Genomic DNA, 14,229 nt, shown 5'->3' with positions numbered 1-14,229 from the left:
CCGGGTACAGTCAACGACCCAAATGTGTTGAGACCCAGCCCTGTGGATCAGCAACCTGCCAGGCCACCTGTGACGTTTCATCCTACCAGTGGCCATAATTACTGTATGCAATGGCGTCTGTTGTGAACTTTCGGGGGCCTATCCTAACATCCCCCCAATGTTCGCCATTGGACAAGGCATATTTTTGGGGCTTGGCACCGCTAGTTGGAGTGGCTTCCCATGGACTACCCTGTGTTCGCCCGCCCCACGGCCAACGTCTTTTCATCTGACCTGTACTGAACAGTATTCCAGAACTTTCCACACCGGGATTCGAATCCGGTCCCCCAGTGAAATTGTGATCAGTCAAGAACCGTGTAAGTCACAGAACAGTGCTTCGTACCCCAGGACTCCGGGGTTGGAATGTATTTGGATTGCCCTGCCGTCTCATTTCTCAGGTCATAGTGTGCACACATAGTGTGCTAAGAACGTCAGTGGCATAGTGCAAACATAATCTTCAACTATTTTTTTTTAATCTTCGTGTGGTTGTGCGCAGTCCAGTGGAGCTTGGTGTTTACCACGGTCTTTTTGCTCTCGCCTCGAACTGTCATCCTGATGAGGCGGAAGATTGCGAGCATGCGGCATTAAAGTTTCTCACGGATTACGTTCTGTGCTTATTTAGCACTTGTCGCAAGTTGCATGTATTCGCGTTACGATGCAGTGTGTTGAACTTTCCGCTGACTCCACGGACCTGCGAACAACACTTTATATCGCATGTTGACCAACCGTCAGCATTGTTGATTACGAAAGACTCTTCCAGCGTGTGGCTAATGTAAACATAGGACTTTATTTCAGCATTCAAGCTTGATCTTAATTCTGTTTCATTTAATTTTCGGTGAAGGGTCTCCGACATTTTTTTTATTATTTTATTTTATGTAACCTTTTTTTTTTCATGTAATAAACAACAACCTTTTAAATTTTGGTGAATGGCAGAAGGTTCAATTTAAACTTTTCATGACTACAATTTCAATTTTAGAAATTGTCTTGCAAGAGGGGGTGTCGTACCATACCCCGTTCGATTAAGAAATATTGACCCTGGCAGGCCTTGTCAGCTCCTGCTCAGAATGTGTAGAATAAGCTTTCTACAGGAAATGGTAAGAACACTGGCCTTTGGCAAGAGGTGACGAGAGGCCAAGCGAGTGTTTAAATATGTGCGCATGAGAGCGACACGAGGTCTTTTAATCTGGAATCATCGGAGAAGCAGGAGCTACTGGTCTTATTTCTAAACCGAACAGGGTAAGCTAGTCTACACCCATTCTGCCATTTGCATTGCTCACTTCAGTCTAGAAACGAATCATGAGTCTATTTTAATGAATAGTTAGATATTTGTACCTGCCCGTTCAGGGCTGTCTCTACCATCAACTAGTACATCCCTATTTAAGATCCCCGCGTTCAGAGGAACGCTACGATATAATATTAGTGTTAGCGGCGGCTCTAAGGGGAGAGATGCCATGCCATGGCTTTACCTTCAGAAAAAGCACTTGTGTCGCCAAAATATAAAGTGTTCCCTGTGCATAGCACCATGCCTTGAAGGCGTATAGGGGGTGTGGGGGTAACGCCCCACACTTTCTTGATCCGGTCGTTAATGGGGGTGTAGTTAAATTAATACATTTACGGACTAGGAGATTCGAAACTTGCAAGCGTTCAAGCTTACGGCTGCCGCATTCCCACCTGTTCTCTCACTTCCTCCGGGCTATCTGAGGCAGAGACATGTGCAGAAGCATGAAAGAGTCTCCACAGGAAACTGGGAAGGTGGTGGTAGCCATAACACAACTAACCGAGCCAATTTTCAGCTGGCACAACACAAGAGCTTTCGCATTGTGTTGACATAGTTGCAAACTTCAGAGAGAAGTGGCTAATCCTGACAGATTGTAATACTCGTTGGAGAAGTAATTTGCGAGAAAGATACTTTCCTGCTTACTTGGGAAGAACGAATGTAATATCTTCCCAAATTTATATAACCATTTAGATAGATGCGTCTAAAGAGCCATCCAGGCTTTTTTGTTATCGATTTCTTCCTTAACCTTTAGTACGCCGGGCGGGTTGGAGGAAAGTAAGCCCAGTGTCGCCGAGGCTTTTTAGCGTGAAATTTAAATTTGTATACATAATGGAGAAAAATCGTAATAACTCTGGCACTATGGGACCAATCTACTTCGGATAACTTTTGTTTTGCAGCTAGAACATCAGCGCATGCAACCTTGTAAAATTTGGAAGCCCCAACTGCAGGGGGGTTTACGGGCGGGGGTCGCATCCCCCGAATGGCAATGAAAAAAACATAAAAATGTGGAGTTTGCCCTCTCTTCTCCAGCTATTTTATGAAGAAAATTTTGGAACAACTTTCTAATAGTCTGGAGGGAGTAATGTTTGTGTATATATAATGCCCTGTTTTTGTATCTCGTTACATTTGTACTTGATACAGAGTCTGAAGAAGACCTTGCTAGAAGGTTGAAACGTTACGCATAGTTTATGTTTTTAATAAATTACTGCCTTGGTCAGCATATTTAGTTTTTTGTTAATAGGAACGAAGTGATTGTGAGTTGCTATGTGTAAAGTACATGTTAAATATGACAGTGTGGGTTCTGGTTTATTGGATATACATCAAGATGATATAATATTATTTAATTTCAATATGAGTTAAATATTCTTTCATTTTTAGTTATATTTCTATTACTAATTATGTTTAAAAGCTCAGGACTGATAAAAAAGGCAATATTTCATCAGGAGTGCTCGAAAAATGTTCTTCAGAGCTAGGCACCAGCTCCGAAAATCATGCGCCAGGAAACTATCTACTAGCAATTGTGCATACTACAGTGTATTTCAAAAGTCGCACAACCGAAACATCGAAAATGTATATCATGAAAACCGTAAGAGGTATTTACACCAGGTTTTCTGCACTAAACTAATCATGTACGCTATCACTGGGTTAATAATTTTATGTTAGCATGTTGTTAGCATGTATCCGAATAAAAGCAATTGCATTATTTTAAAAATATTGTTAATTTGCTGAAAACATCTGAGAATTGATTTTCAACAATATAGTTTACCAACGTAGAAATTTTCAGCGAAAAATGCAGGTTCGACCAGGACTCGAACACTGGTCTCTGATATACCGTGCCATTGCTCTAACCAGTGAGTTACTGAGCCGGCCTGGCCTCGCCTGATTTTTCGCTGTCGCTGTTTTACCTGTGTGGAATCTTCTCTGCCAGTGCTGCTGCAACGGGATCTGTTGCCTTTGAAATACAGTAGACTTCGACGTTGCCTGGTTCCTCCCAGCGTGAAGATCAGGCACACACAGGAAATGTACTACATAGAAATTTTCAGCGAAAAATGCATTAACATCTCTACGCTGGGAGGAACCAGGCAATGTTGAAGTCTACTGTGTTTCAAAGGCAACAGATCCTGTTGCGGTAGCACTGGCAGAGACGATTCCACACAGGTAAAACAGCGACAGTGAGAAATCAGGCGAGCCCAGGTCGGCTCAGTAGCTCAGTGGTTAGAGAAATCGTACGGTATGCCAGAGACCCAGGTTCGGGTCCTGGTTGAGCCTGCATTTTTCGCTGAAAATTTCTACGTAGTACATCTTCTGTGTGTGCCTAATCTTCAATAATAATACCAACTCTTAACAATTTGTGGGATCATTTGTTGGTGTTGACTAGTCGTAAAACAGTTGCTTTGTGAGGTACAGCAGAAGCAGGGGATTTTTCTTGGAAAACCTCTTGCACATGAGTGTAAGAATGAGTAGTAAAATACTCTTCAGCAATGCACACGTGCTGCTCCAAATAATATGCCATGCTGAATCAATTAAAAGAACAGGCATAGTAGCGTCGAAAGTGAGCGAAGAGAATTCAGTGTAACCAGAGGCAGACTAAGATTCTCTTAAGAGTCCAATTTCGGAACAAAATCTTGGTTTATGATTTTTCACGTAAATGTTTAGTCAATACTTAGGCACATGTGGCATGCGTCTGTTGACAATATTTCAACCTGCTAGCATTGCCATATATGTCCCAAAAATGGCACTTTTTCACTCAACCCATAAAATCGCCAATAAAAAATCCATCAAATGTTGCACATGCCAATATTGGTCGGAAATGACACATTGACCTGGCATCAGTCATCAGACATCTAATTATGACCCTTTGATAATTTCTTACGTATTTTTCTCATTCAAAAGTGCATTTCTGGAAAAAAAAAAAATTAACGCTTCGTTCCGCCAGTTATTAATTTATATAAATTTTCTGTATGGAGAAAACTGATAATTTTAAGCATTGACAAATATCTCAATGGATGAGACTTTATAATGCAGAAAACCCGGTGTAAATATCTTTTATAGTTTTCATGATATACATTTTCAAAGTTTGGGTTGTGCAACTTTTGAAACACACTGTATAAGAAGCTGAGCATCACGGTATTCAAAACATCGCTAAATCATTCGAGAAAACAGGAAATGGGGTGTTAGAGGACGAAGAGTAAGAAATTATTACTGATTCTCTGGAATGTTTACAACGTTGATTTAAAAAAAAACAACTTTACTAACTTACGCTGTACTGCAATTTGAACTTAGAATCATCAAAATTTCATACATATTACTGTATAAGATCACAGTCTCCAGGCTGAAATTTTTAGTTGCCATGGCGACCGGGATTTTTCGAGCCCTGTTCATCAGTCTCATAAATAATTTCAGAACCATGGTAATTCACATGGGAAATTCAGGTTTCATACCTGGAATGAGTGATCTCAGGTTGGATATTTTCCATGATGTCCCTATGACTCTAAGGTTCACCCTGTCTCTAATCAATGGGTACTTCAGGGATATGGTGGTGGTGGTCGGGTGGGGGGGGGGGTGCTAAAGGCAGCTGGAGCATAGAGCATAGTGGTGATCACATCACCTCCACTATGACCAAGATTGAGAATGTTTCATACCTTACCTCCAAATCCATTATGTGCCTTCATAATGTGTTGCAATGCACAGGTTCACACCCCACGGTGACAAGAAGCATTCTACTGTATTGTGACTTGTCTGTAGATCTGCACATACATGGGGAATGCACTTATAAGGAAGATTATGCAAGGGAGATGAGAGAATTCTCTCTCATCCAGTTCGATCATTGAATAACTGGTCAAATGTCAGTGTTTATGGTGTGTATGTAGGGGTTCAGTTAGTATTATGTGTGTGTGTGTGTGTGTCAACATAATTGGGAAATGTATTCTGTACTGAATAAAGGTGTTTGTACATGATCAACTGAATCATGAACAAGTCGTTGAATTGAATGCTTAAAATCGAGCATTCATTTTCAGCATTTTTATCGAAAATATTGAAAGGCCAAAAAGGGCACATGTAAGCGATCATAGAAAAATTGGGACATTTTCACATTTTACCAAAATGTGACAGTGTGTGTGGCATGAAATGAAATAGACTAGCAATTAGCCATAACAATTATCATAATTTTCTTCCCAAATGAAGATTTAAAGCATATTAGAGACTCAAAAGAAGCGTGATGTATTTTCTCTGCATTAACAATCGAAATGTAATCTAAGACACCAAAAACAATGTGAACACCACAAAATAATTTCATAAAAATCTCATTTCCACAGATATACAGATAGTTGTTTTTAATTGTGTTTGTCTGGACTTCAATTTAAGATAACACAAAATATTATGTTTAACCATTGGTTGTCAAATATATTTTATTATCACATTACTCATTGCTGTAGAAATATACGTCATTCTTGGTTGTACAATTGCAATTAAATAAATACAGACAAGAATGTTCCACCGCTCCTCCTTTCACACACACAAGTTCTTTTCGATAATCTATTTCAATAGTATGTGCTCTGATTGGTCGACAGTCGGTCACGAAATACTTTCATTAGAACCATTCCTATTTAGAAATTCTTGGGCAGTAACTACGAATACGAGAAGCAGCATGACGTGTACTCTGATGCCACTTCCTTTAAATATGCCATTCAAGGAGTTGTTCGTGTTTCATTTGATCGTGTATAGATAGCTTTAGTAAATAATAACATTCCATACCCAACTTGTGCTCTTTACAGGTTTTCTGTTTCTATTTTATTAAATGTTATTTATATTAAAAGTTATTCTCCTTTCATTGAATTAATTGATGGTTATTTTACATTGCTTTTCTATCTCTCATGGTGAAAATCAACATTAAGATTGAACTAATGAAAAATATAATAGACCAACCCATATCTGTGTCTTACTCAGGATTCACACATCTAACTCCTGGCACCATAGCAAGCAATACCAACCACATGCCGTGCTTAATAGTATTTCATTTTTCTTTTTTTTTTCCATTTTATTGTACAATATAAGAACAGGTTAAGTGGAATTAATACGCCTGATATACATGACATTTGTTTACTCATAAAACTAAAATACAGTGTATTCAGATTATTGTTAGCTGAACTCTTTACCTTAATAGCAGTTAACTACAAATTGTGTAATTCCGTATTAATTTTACCGAATGTGGAAGTAACTGTGAGGTCCCATGTTTAGGTCCAAAGATTAAGTTTGCATTTTAATCTTGAAGAGAATCTCAAGTTTGAGAATACATTTCATATTTGACATTTTTTATTGAATAATTGATTGTACACACAAAATACACATGTCATATGTACATTAATTATAATTGTGGGGAAATATTTATATAGCCTATAAGGTGCTTCAAAATTATTGTTGGCATTTCTGTGCTCTGTAGTTTTCAACAGAAAAGAATTAAATAAAACTGCCTATAGAATATGAAACAGCAAAGTTTTATTTGGCAAAATTATTCTTATATGTCTGGGAGGTTATAATATCTTACTTCAATGTTAAAATTGTTCCAAGAGAAAGTAGCGTACTTATTTCAGTCTTTTGAAACAAGGTTTATTTTCACAATGCAATGTATTTAAGAAAACTCGACATGGAAAATCTCTCTATATTGGTTAAAACTGTCGCAAGAGAGTGGTAGCGTTCAGCACCAAAAAGGAGTAGGAAGACAGAGTACTTTGCAGGAAGATGATGATTTTTCTTTAGGTGAGATTTCGTAGCAAGTGAAACTCTATGAATGACCCTTTCATATTCTGTGGGATTTTTTTTTCGTCTTTAGTTTGAAAAATTTATGTCACGAAATGATAATTTTGAATCACCTTGCAAACTATGATTTCAAATGTAGGATAGGATGGCATTCCTTTCTGTACACAGAAAGTGTCTCACACCCAGCCCAATTTTAGGAAACTTTAGATCCTGTGCACAAACTAGATCTGCGAGGCCTTTTTATTTTGAAAATTGAAAATATATACAACTTCCATTTGTCATAAAAGTATACACTAAAAGCGACATTGTTATTAATTTGAAGTTTCAGTTCACTTTATGCACAAATAGAATAATTGACACTGGACCTAGAATTTAATGTAGGATCCTAACCACCATGTGCCTTCACTGGGTTTCAGACCCAGAACACCTCAATTACGAGAATAATGTTACCACCTACCACCAGGGGACCTGAATATCAGTAATTACTATCTATTTTATACACAAATGCACATCTTGCAGCTTCCTATCCCCATCAGGAATTTCAATTTCCTTTTTCTATAGTACCTATTGCTGATTACAAATGAACTCTTCTTTCTTCTTACAATTCAGTAACATCACACACTCACACACATGATGCACACACATATATATTTGGAAGCAGGTTGTGGGGGAGGGGCAGGTCAAAGGGTGAGGCCCTGTGCAGTGAACCCCTTACAGCAGCCCTGGTCACAGCTACTGTGGTTTGTCCATTTTTCAATCTCCTTCCATTTTGAAGTTTGATGTGTACATAAATAGCAAAGAGTGCTATAATATTATTGTATGGAAACAGTTTCTAATTTTTTCCTTGACTTTTTACTTCGGTTTCGTCACGGGATTCTGCAAAATTTTCATAGGTGAATTCATCGTCGTCATCTTCCTCTTTCTGTGAAATTTCTTGAGCAATCTGGAAATAGAACATGTGGATGAGACACATTTCAATAATGGCAATAAATGTAGCACCATAATGCATCAGGTGATTCTATGGAGAAAACCCAAATTGTTGTTACATCAGTGTTATATGTGGGCCAATCCATGAGTTCTGGGTGTGACAATCACATGCTTCAAATCTAAATATTTTGTAAACAAAGACATTGAGCTCATCCACATCATCATTATAGTTTCAGAATGATGACATTGTTACTGTCCTGAAGAGTGAGCTCTGTGAAAAATGTTGTTTTATTGCAATTCAAGAATAACGGGAGTTCCGGGTGTGACTCGCACAGTGGTAAAAGCTTCACCTACCACCGCACAACTTAAAAACTCTGTGAATTTTTACAACTTTTTTATCCATCATATTGTTTTGGGGGAAATGTAGATTTTAACCTTTCATCTCATGTCTTTTATTCCAGCAAAAACATTTTTATTTTTACTGTTATTAATTTTTAAAAAAAAGTTCCGGGTGTGACCTATGTGAATACCTCATTAATTAACTCCATTTAATACCATATTACTCACCTAATACTTTAACTGAATAATATCAAAGGGGCGAAGAACCTCCTCAACTCATATATTTTAATAATATCCAAATTTATGTGTGAAAATTACAAATTTATTGTGTATTGCTTATACACTCAAGTCTTAATGTAAAAAAGACAATCTTTATCACATTTTCCACTTCTTTTTGTTAATCTGTGTTCTTAAAGCCATTCAAGGACATGTAAATATCAGATTAGTAACTATTTAGTGTCCCGCACTAAGCTAAAGCTAATGCTTAAGTTTAATTCTGATTAAATAGTATTTGGATTAATTTTACTTTTTGAAGTGGTAGGATCACTTTGTCATGGATTAGCCCATCTATTACACATTCTACCTATCTGTTACAGACCTAAGGCCCACTGACCAATTCATCAGCAGGTAGTATAAACCATAGTAAATAGCAGAGCCTCCCAAAACTTATACAACTATACCATTTTGTTATTAGGGTGTGGATTTATAAGCACCAAAGGCAAGCAAACAGGTACTTAAAAAGTCACTATAAAAGAGAAAGGGCACTAAAATAGGCAGAGAAGATGAACATGTTTCTTTGCCTGTTTCACATTTATTCATTTGAATTTTTTGGTTGCTTTTCTGTAACTTGTGGCTAATCGCTACAATGGTGATGAAACTGATGAAGGAATACTCACCTTGGAGAGAATCAAAGTCAACTAACTAACTAACTCTCTAGCCTTCTTAAACCCGAAGGTTCATGGCTGCAGCAACACAGGCCTTCCATCTGTCCCTATCTTGAGCAAGATCTATATACTCTTTCGCATCCCTACCGATTTCCTTTAGGTCCATCTCAACGTTGTCCCTCCATCTTCGTCTTGGCCTTCCTACAGGTCTCTTACCATCAGGTTTCCCAACAAGAATCCTGTGAACTCCTCTTTCCTCTCCCATTCGTGCCACATGGCCTGCCCACCTAAGTCTTCTTGATTTAATTATTCTAATATCATCTGGACATGAATACAAATTATGTAGTTCTAAATTATGTAACCTTCTCCACTCACTCACCTGTCTCCTCATCCCTTTTAGGTCCAAATATTTTCCTGGATCTTATTTTCAAATACTCTCAATTTATGTTTCTCTTTCAATGTAAGGGACCAAGTTTCACACCCATATAATACTACAGGCAAAATTACTGTTTTGTATATTTTAACTTTTAGTTTCTTAGATATTAAACGAGAAGACAAAAGTTTATGAAGAGAGAAGTAACATGCATTTCCTGAATGAAGCCTGCTTTTCATTTCCTCTTAATATAATTTTCATTTGTTAATATTACTCCTAAGTATTTGAATTTGGAAACTGGTTCAAACGAGTTGTTATCAATAATTAGATTTTGATTATTACCTAACACTTGGTTTCGGCCTGTAAGCATATATTTAGTTTTCTCTTTGTTAACTTCCAAACCTATCTCTTTAGCAGTTTTGAAAAATATTTTAGCATTATTCTTAATTGTATTTATATCATCCCCTAATAAGTCTACATCATCTGCATATGCTAACAACTGAGTCATACCATTTAATTTTAGTCCTTCTTTAGTTTCTTTTACCTTCCTAACAGCATATCCTAAGGCAAAATTAAAGAGCAATGGAGATAATGCATCTTGTTTTAACCCATCATGAATTGTAAATTTGTCAGACACATTAATACCCACGCGAATTTTACTTTCTGTTTCACTGGTGCATACTTTTATCATACTAACAAGCTTCTTAGGTATTCCAAACTCTACTAATATATTATATAATTTATCTCTTTTGACCGAATCATATGCTTTTTTGAAATCAATGAATAGCTGATGGACATTTTGATTATATTCCCACTTTTTTCAAGTGTCTGTTTGATGTGAAAAATTTGATCTGTAGTTGATCTGTTACGTTTAAATCCACATTGATAATCACCTATAATTTTATTAGCGTATGGGGTTAGTCATTAGTATTAGTCAAAGTCAGGCGACTGTGATCTTATGCTGTAATATGTATGAAATTTTGATGATTCTAAGTTCAAATTGCAGTTAGCAAATTTTTTTTTTTTATCAACGTTGTGAACATTCCATAGAGTCAGTAACAATTTCTTACCCTTTGTCTCCTATTTCCTGCTTTCTGAAATAATTTAGCGATGTTTTGAATACCGTGATGATCAGCATCTTATACAGAGTGTTTCAAAAGTTGCACAACCCAAACTTTGGAAATGTATATCATGAAAACTGTAAGAGATATTTACACCGGGTTTTCTTCATTATAAAGCCTCAATCCATTGAGATATTTTTCAATGCTTAAAATTATCAGTTCACTCCGTACAGAAAATTATATAAATTAATAACTGACAGAAAGCAGCATTCAATTTTTTCCAGAAATGAACTTCTGATTAAGAAAAATACGTAAGAAATTATCGAAGGGTCATAATTAGACATTTGATGACTAATGCCATGCCAGTCTGTCATTTGCGACGAATATTGGTCATGTGCAACATTTGATGAATTTTTGACTGGCGATTTTATGGGTTGAGTGAAAAAGTGCCATTTTTTGTACATATCTCCGTATATGGCAACACTAGCAGGTCAAAATATTGCTAACAAATCGTAAATTAAGATTTTGTGCCGAAATTGGACTTGAGAGAATCCTAGGCTGCCCCTGGTTACATTGAATTCTCTTCATTCACTTTCGCCGCTATTGTGCTTGTGTTATTAATTGATCCAGCATGGCATATTCATTGGAGCAGTGCGTGTGCATTGCTGAAGAGTATTTTACTACTCATTCTTACACTCATGTGCAAGAGGTTTTCCAATAAAAATTCCCTGCTTTTGCTGTACCTCAGAAAGCAACTGTTTTACAACCAGTCAAACACCAACAAATAATCCCCTCAAATTTTTCAAGAGTTGGTATTTATTGTTGAAAATCAGTTCTCAGATGTTTTCAGCAAATGAACAATGTTTTTTTTAAAAAATAATGTAATTGCTTTTATGTAGATAAATGCTAACATAAATTTATGAACCCAGTGATAGCCTACAGGATTAATTTAGTGCAGAAAACCCGGTGAAAATATCTCTTAACGATTTCTGATATAGATTTTCAAAGTTTGGATTGCACGACTTTTGAAACATACTGTAGTATGCACAATTGCTAGTAGGTGGTTTCCTGGCACCTGATTTTCAGAGCTGGAGCCTAGCTTTGAGGTAAATTTTTCGAGCACTGGTCAAAGTGGCAAATAAACTAGGGATAAGCGAAAATATCAGAATGGGCATTTATAGGCATTATTAAAATGCATTATCAGACTTGAAACAGTATGAATTAAATTTATAACATTAAAGCATATGTTTTAATGCAAAGGATGATGTGTAGCAGAAGAAGGTTTCACTGTGCATTGCACTTCTGCTGTAGTGCCTACCAAAACAGCAGTTGTTAAGTCACTATGAACATTTAATACAAGATCAAAAATTCCACAGCATATCAATTGCTCTAAGAAACACTATTTTTAAAAGCAATTATGAGGATCTGGTAAAATAATCATGAAGATTATTGCATTGCATTGCATTGTTCCTCCTCCCAACACCCGTTTGCAGCAAGTGGTAACAGACATTAGGCTGTTAATTTTATCAATCTTTGTAAGATGATTTGGATTGTAAGAGAAAGGGTATAAAATGAGGATTTCATTCCCCATACTTAGTGCATATTCCTTTCTCTTCAAATATAGATGACTTCCCTTTCTGACAGAAGCACTTACTTGGAGATGGTGATCTGAAATGTAAAAGCCCATGAGGCCCCATACAGAACTAAGTTGGAATCACTTATAGTTATTTTATATTTTTAAAGAAGGGGGAAATTTACATAAATAATTTCAATTTAGGTCAATTGATGATGTCGTGTACTATTTTTCTAGGACAAAACTATTGACAAAAATGTGAAATAAGGGGTGTCTCAGAAATATTTATGGTTTTTAAAACGATTAAAATAAATACTTAAATTTTTTGTATAAAGATAAATTTATTACCAAAAGAAAGCTTAAACATTAAATTTTTACTTGTGGAAAAGAGTATTGGACAAATGGTGACCGTTCATGTTTTCACATTCAATTATTCTTGAACTAAAGTTTTTGATCACTCGCCAAAGCATGCACGAGGAATAGCATTGATTTCATCTATAATTCTTTGCTTCAATTCTCTCAAATTTTGTGGCATTGGGGTGTATACCTTACTCTTAAGGTAACACCATAAGAAAAAATCTGCTGGTGTCAAATCGGGATTTCTCGGTGGCCAGTTAATGTTACTGTAACCATTGAAGCGATCTCTCATTGTTCTACAGTTCTCTAATTGATTGGCAGAATCTTGTGGTTTTGTATGGGTGGAAATGCATATCCTTGTGAATAATGCGATGAACTGTCAACTGATGCAAATGTAAAGAAGCTGCACACAGTCTTAACGTTTGGTGAGGATCCTCACTAACAGACTGGCGGACACGGTCAACATTTCTGTTCGATCTTGATGACCTTGGATGTCCCGGCGGTTTACTCGTCATAGTGCTTCCAGTGTTTTCAAACTTTCTCACCCAATATTTAATTAAATTTGCACTTGGGACGTCTCTCCTTCCTGCCAGGTTATAATGATCCCGATACAAATGACACACAACAACGTAAGAATCATTATTTTTATAAAATGCACGAACACAAAAAGCACGTTGCTGCCCTGTAAAGTGCTCCATGGCAACTAAATAATAACAATGTTGCCAAGCGTTTGCGATCTATCTCATTTCTCCATAATGTGCGAATTGCCCCAGAGGGTGGATTCAAAAACGAAAATATTTCTAAATTTAGTCCTCAAATCATCTTTAATTTATATGCACTTTATGCCCATGCAGGATAATCAGAACTGGAAATGCCTTTTTAAAATTGAACCTGAACAAATGTGAAATGTACCTCTATTTGGAATAACCTCTAGATCACGAGGTAACAGGTTTAGTGGGTACACTACCATGCAGGCCCTAGACTTAGAATTAATGTTTTTGATTAATGGATTTCAGTATCAGTAAATTTTACATATAATATGTATATATTTAAAATGACATTTTTCAGTAATAATAATTTGGAGGTAAGCTGAGTTCAACTTACACCTTGCGTTCTACCTACTTCGTCCTCTTTCTTCAGTTCTTCTAATTCCTTCTTCTTCGTCCTCTCAAAGAATCCACACTGAAAAGTAAACAGTAGCAGTCAAAAGTTACGTAGTTTTCTGTACTTTGGTGTAAAGAAAGAGTTATATATCATGTTGCATATCAGTAACATAATGAATAAAACATCACATACCATGATATATTTCTTATCATTATACACCGATGTGTATAAAAAGGTGGCATTCAATTTTGATTTTCTAGTATTATTATGTATCCTTACAAATAGAATGAATTGTAATGCATTTAGAATATTATTTTAAAAGATTTTAAAATATATTTATGTGATTAAATTTTAATACTTTTTTATATAGTTGATATTGTCAGTTCGCAATACTGTTTATAGCCATGAACAATTTGAGAAGAAGCATATTACAAAAAGTTCCAAAAAGTATCACACTTATATTAATGTTTATAGCATCATATTCCATATATTTCATGTATCAACAGGAAGTTTTGAAGTATTCTCAGATAATTTATGCATAA

At 36.3% G+C, this 14,229-nt stretch overlaps 1 protein-coding gene across 2 annotated transcripts in view; it reads right to left on the bottom strand.

Annotated features, from left to right (window-relative positions):
- Nucleotides 1-6,440: 6,440 nt before the first annotated feature.
- Nucleotides 6,441-14,229, bottom strand: part of LOC145985192 (integrin alpha-PS3-like) — a 93,528-nt gene continuing 85,739 nt past the window's right edge. Inside the window, exons 23-24 of one of the 2 annotated variants that reach the window (XM_083118914.1) lie at nt 13,688-13,765; nt 6,441-8,012 (exon numbers count right to left, since the gene is read on the bottom strand). In XM_083118914.1, coding sequence (XP_082975040.1) covers nt 7,902-8,012; nt 13,688-13,765 — 189 coding nt within the window. In that variant the 3' untranslated portion in view covers nt 6,441-7,901. The remainder of the gene's footprint in view (nt 8,013-13,687; nt 13,766-14,229) is intronic. The other variant, XM_083118915.1, reaches the window with a different exon arrangement.

Source organism: Lepisma saccharinum, chromosome 3 (genome assembly GCF_977018435.1).
Source record: "Lepisma saccharinum chromosome 3, izLepSacc3.1, whole genome shotgun sequence".
Taxonomy (NCBI): domain Eukaryota; kingdom Metazoa; phylum Arthropoda; class Insecta; order Zygentoma; family Lepismatidae; genus Lepisma; species Lepisma saccharinum.
This window is presented reverse-complemented; position numbering and strand designations above follow the sequence as displayed.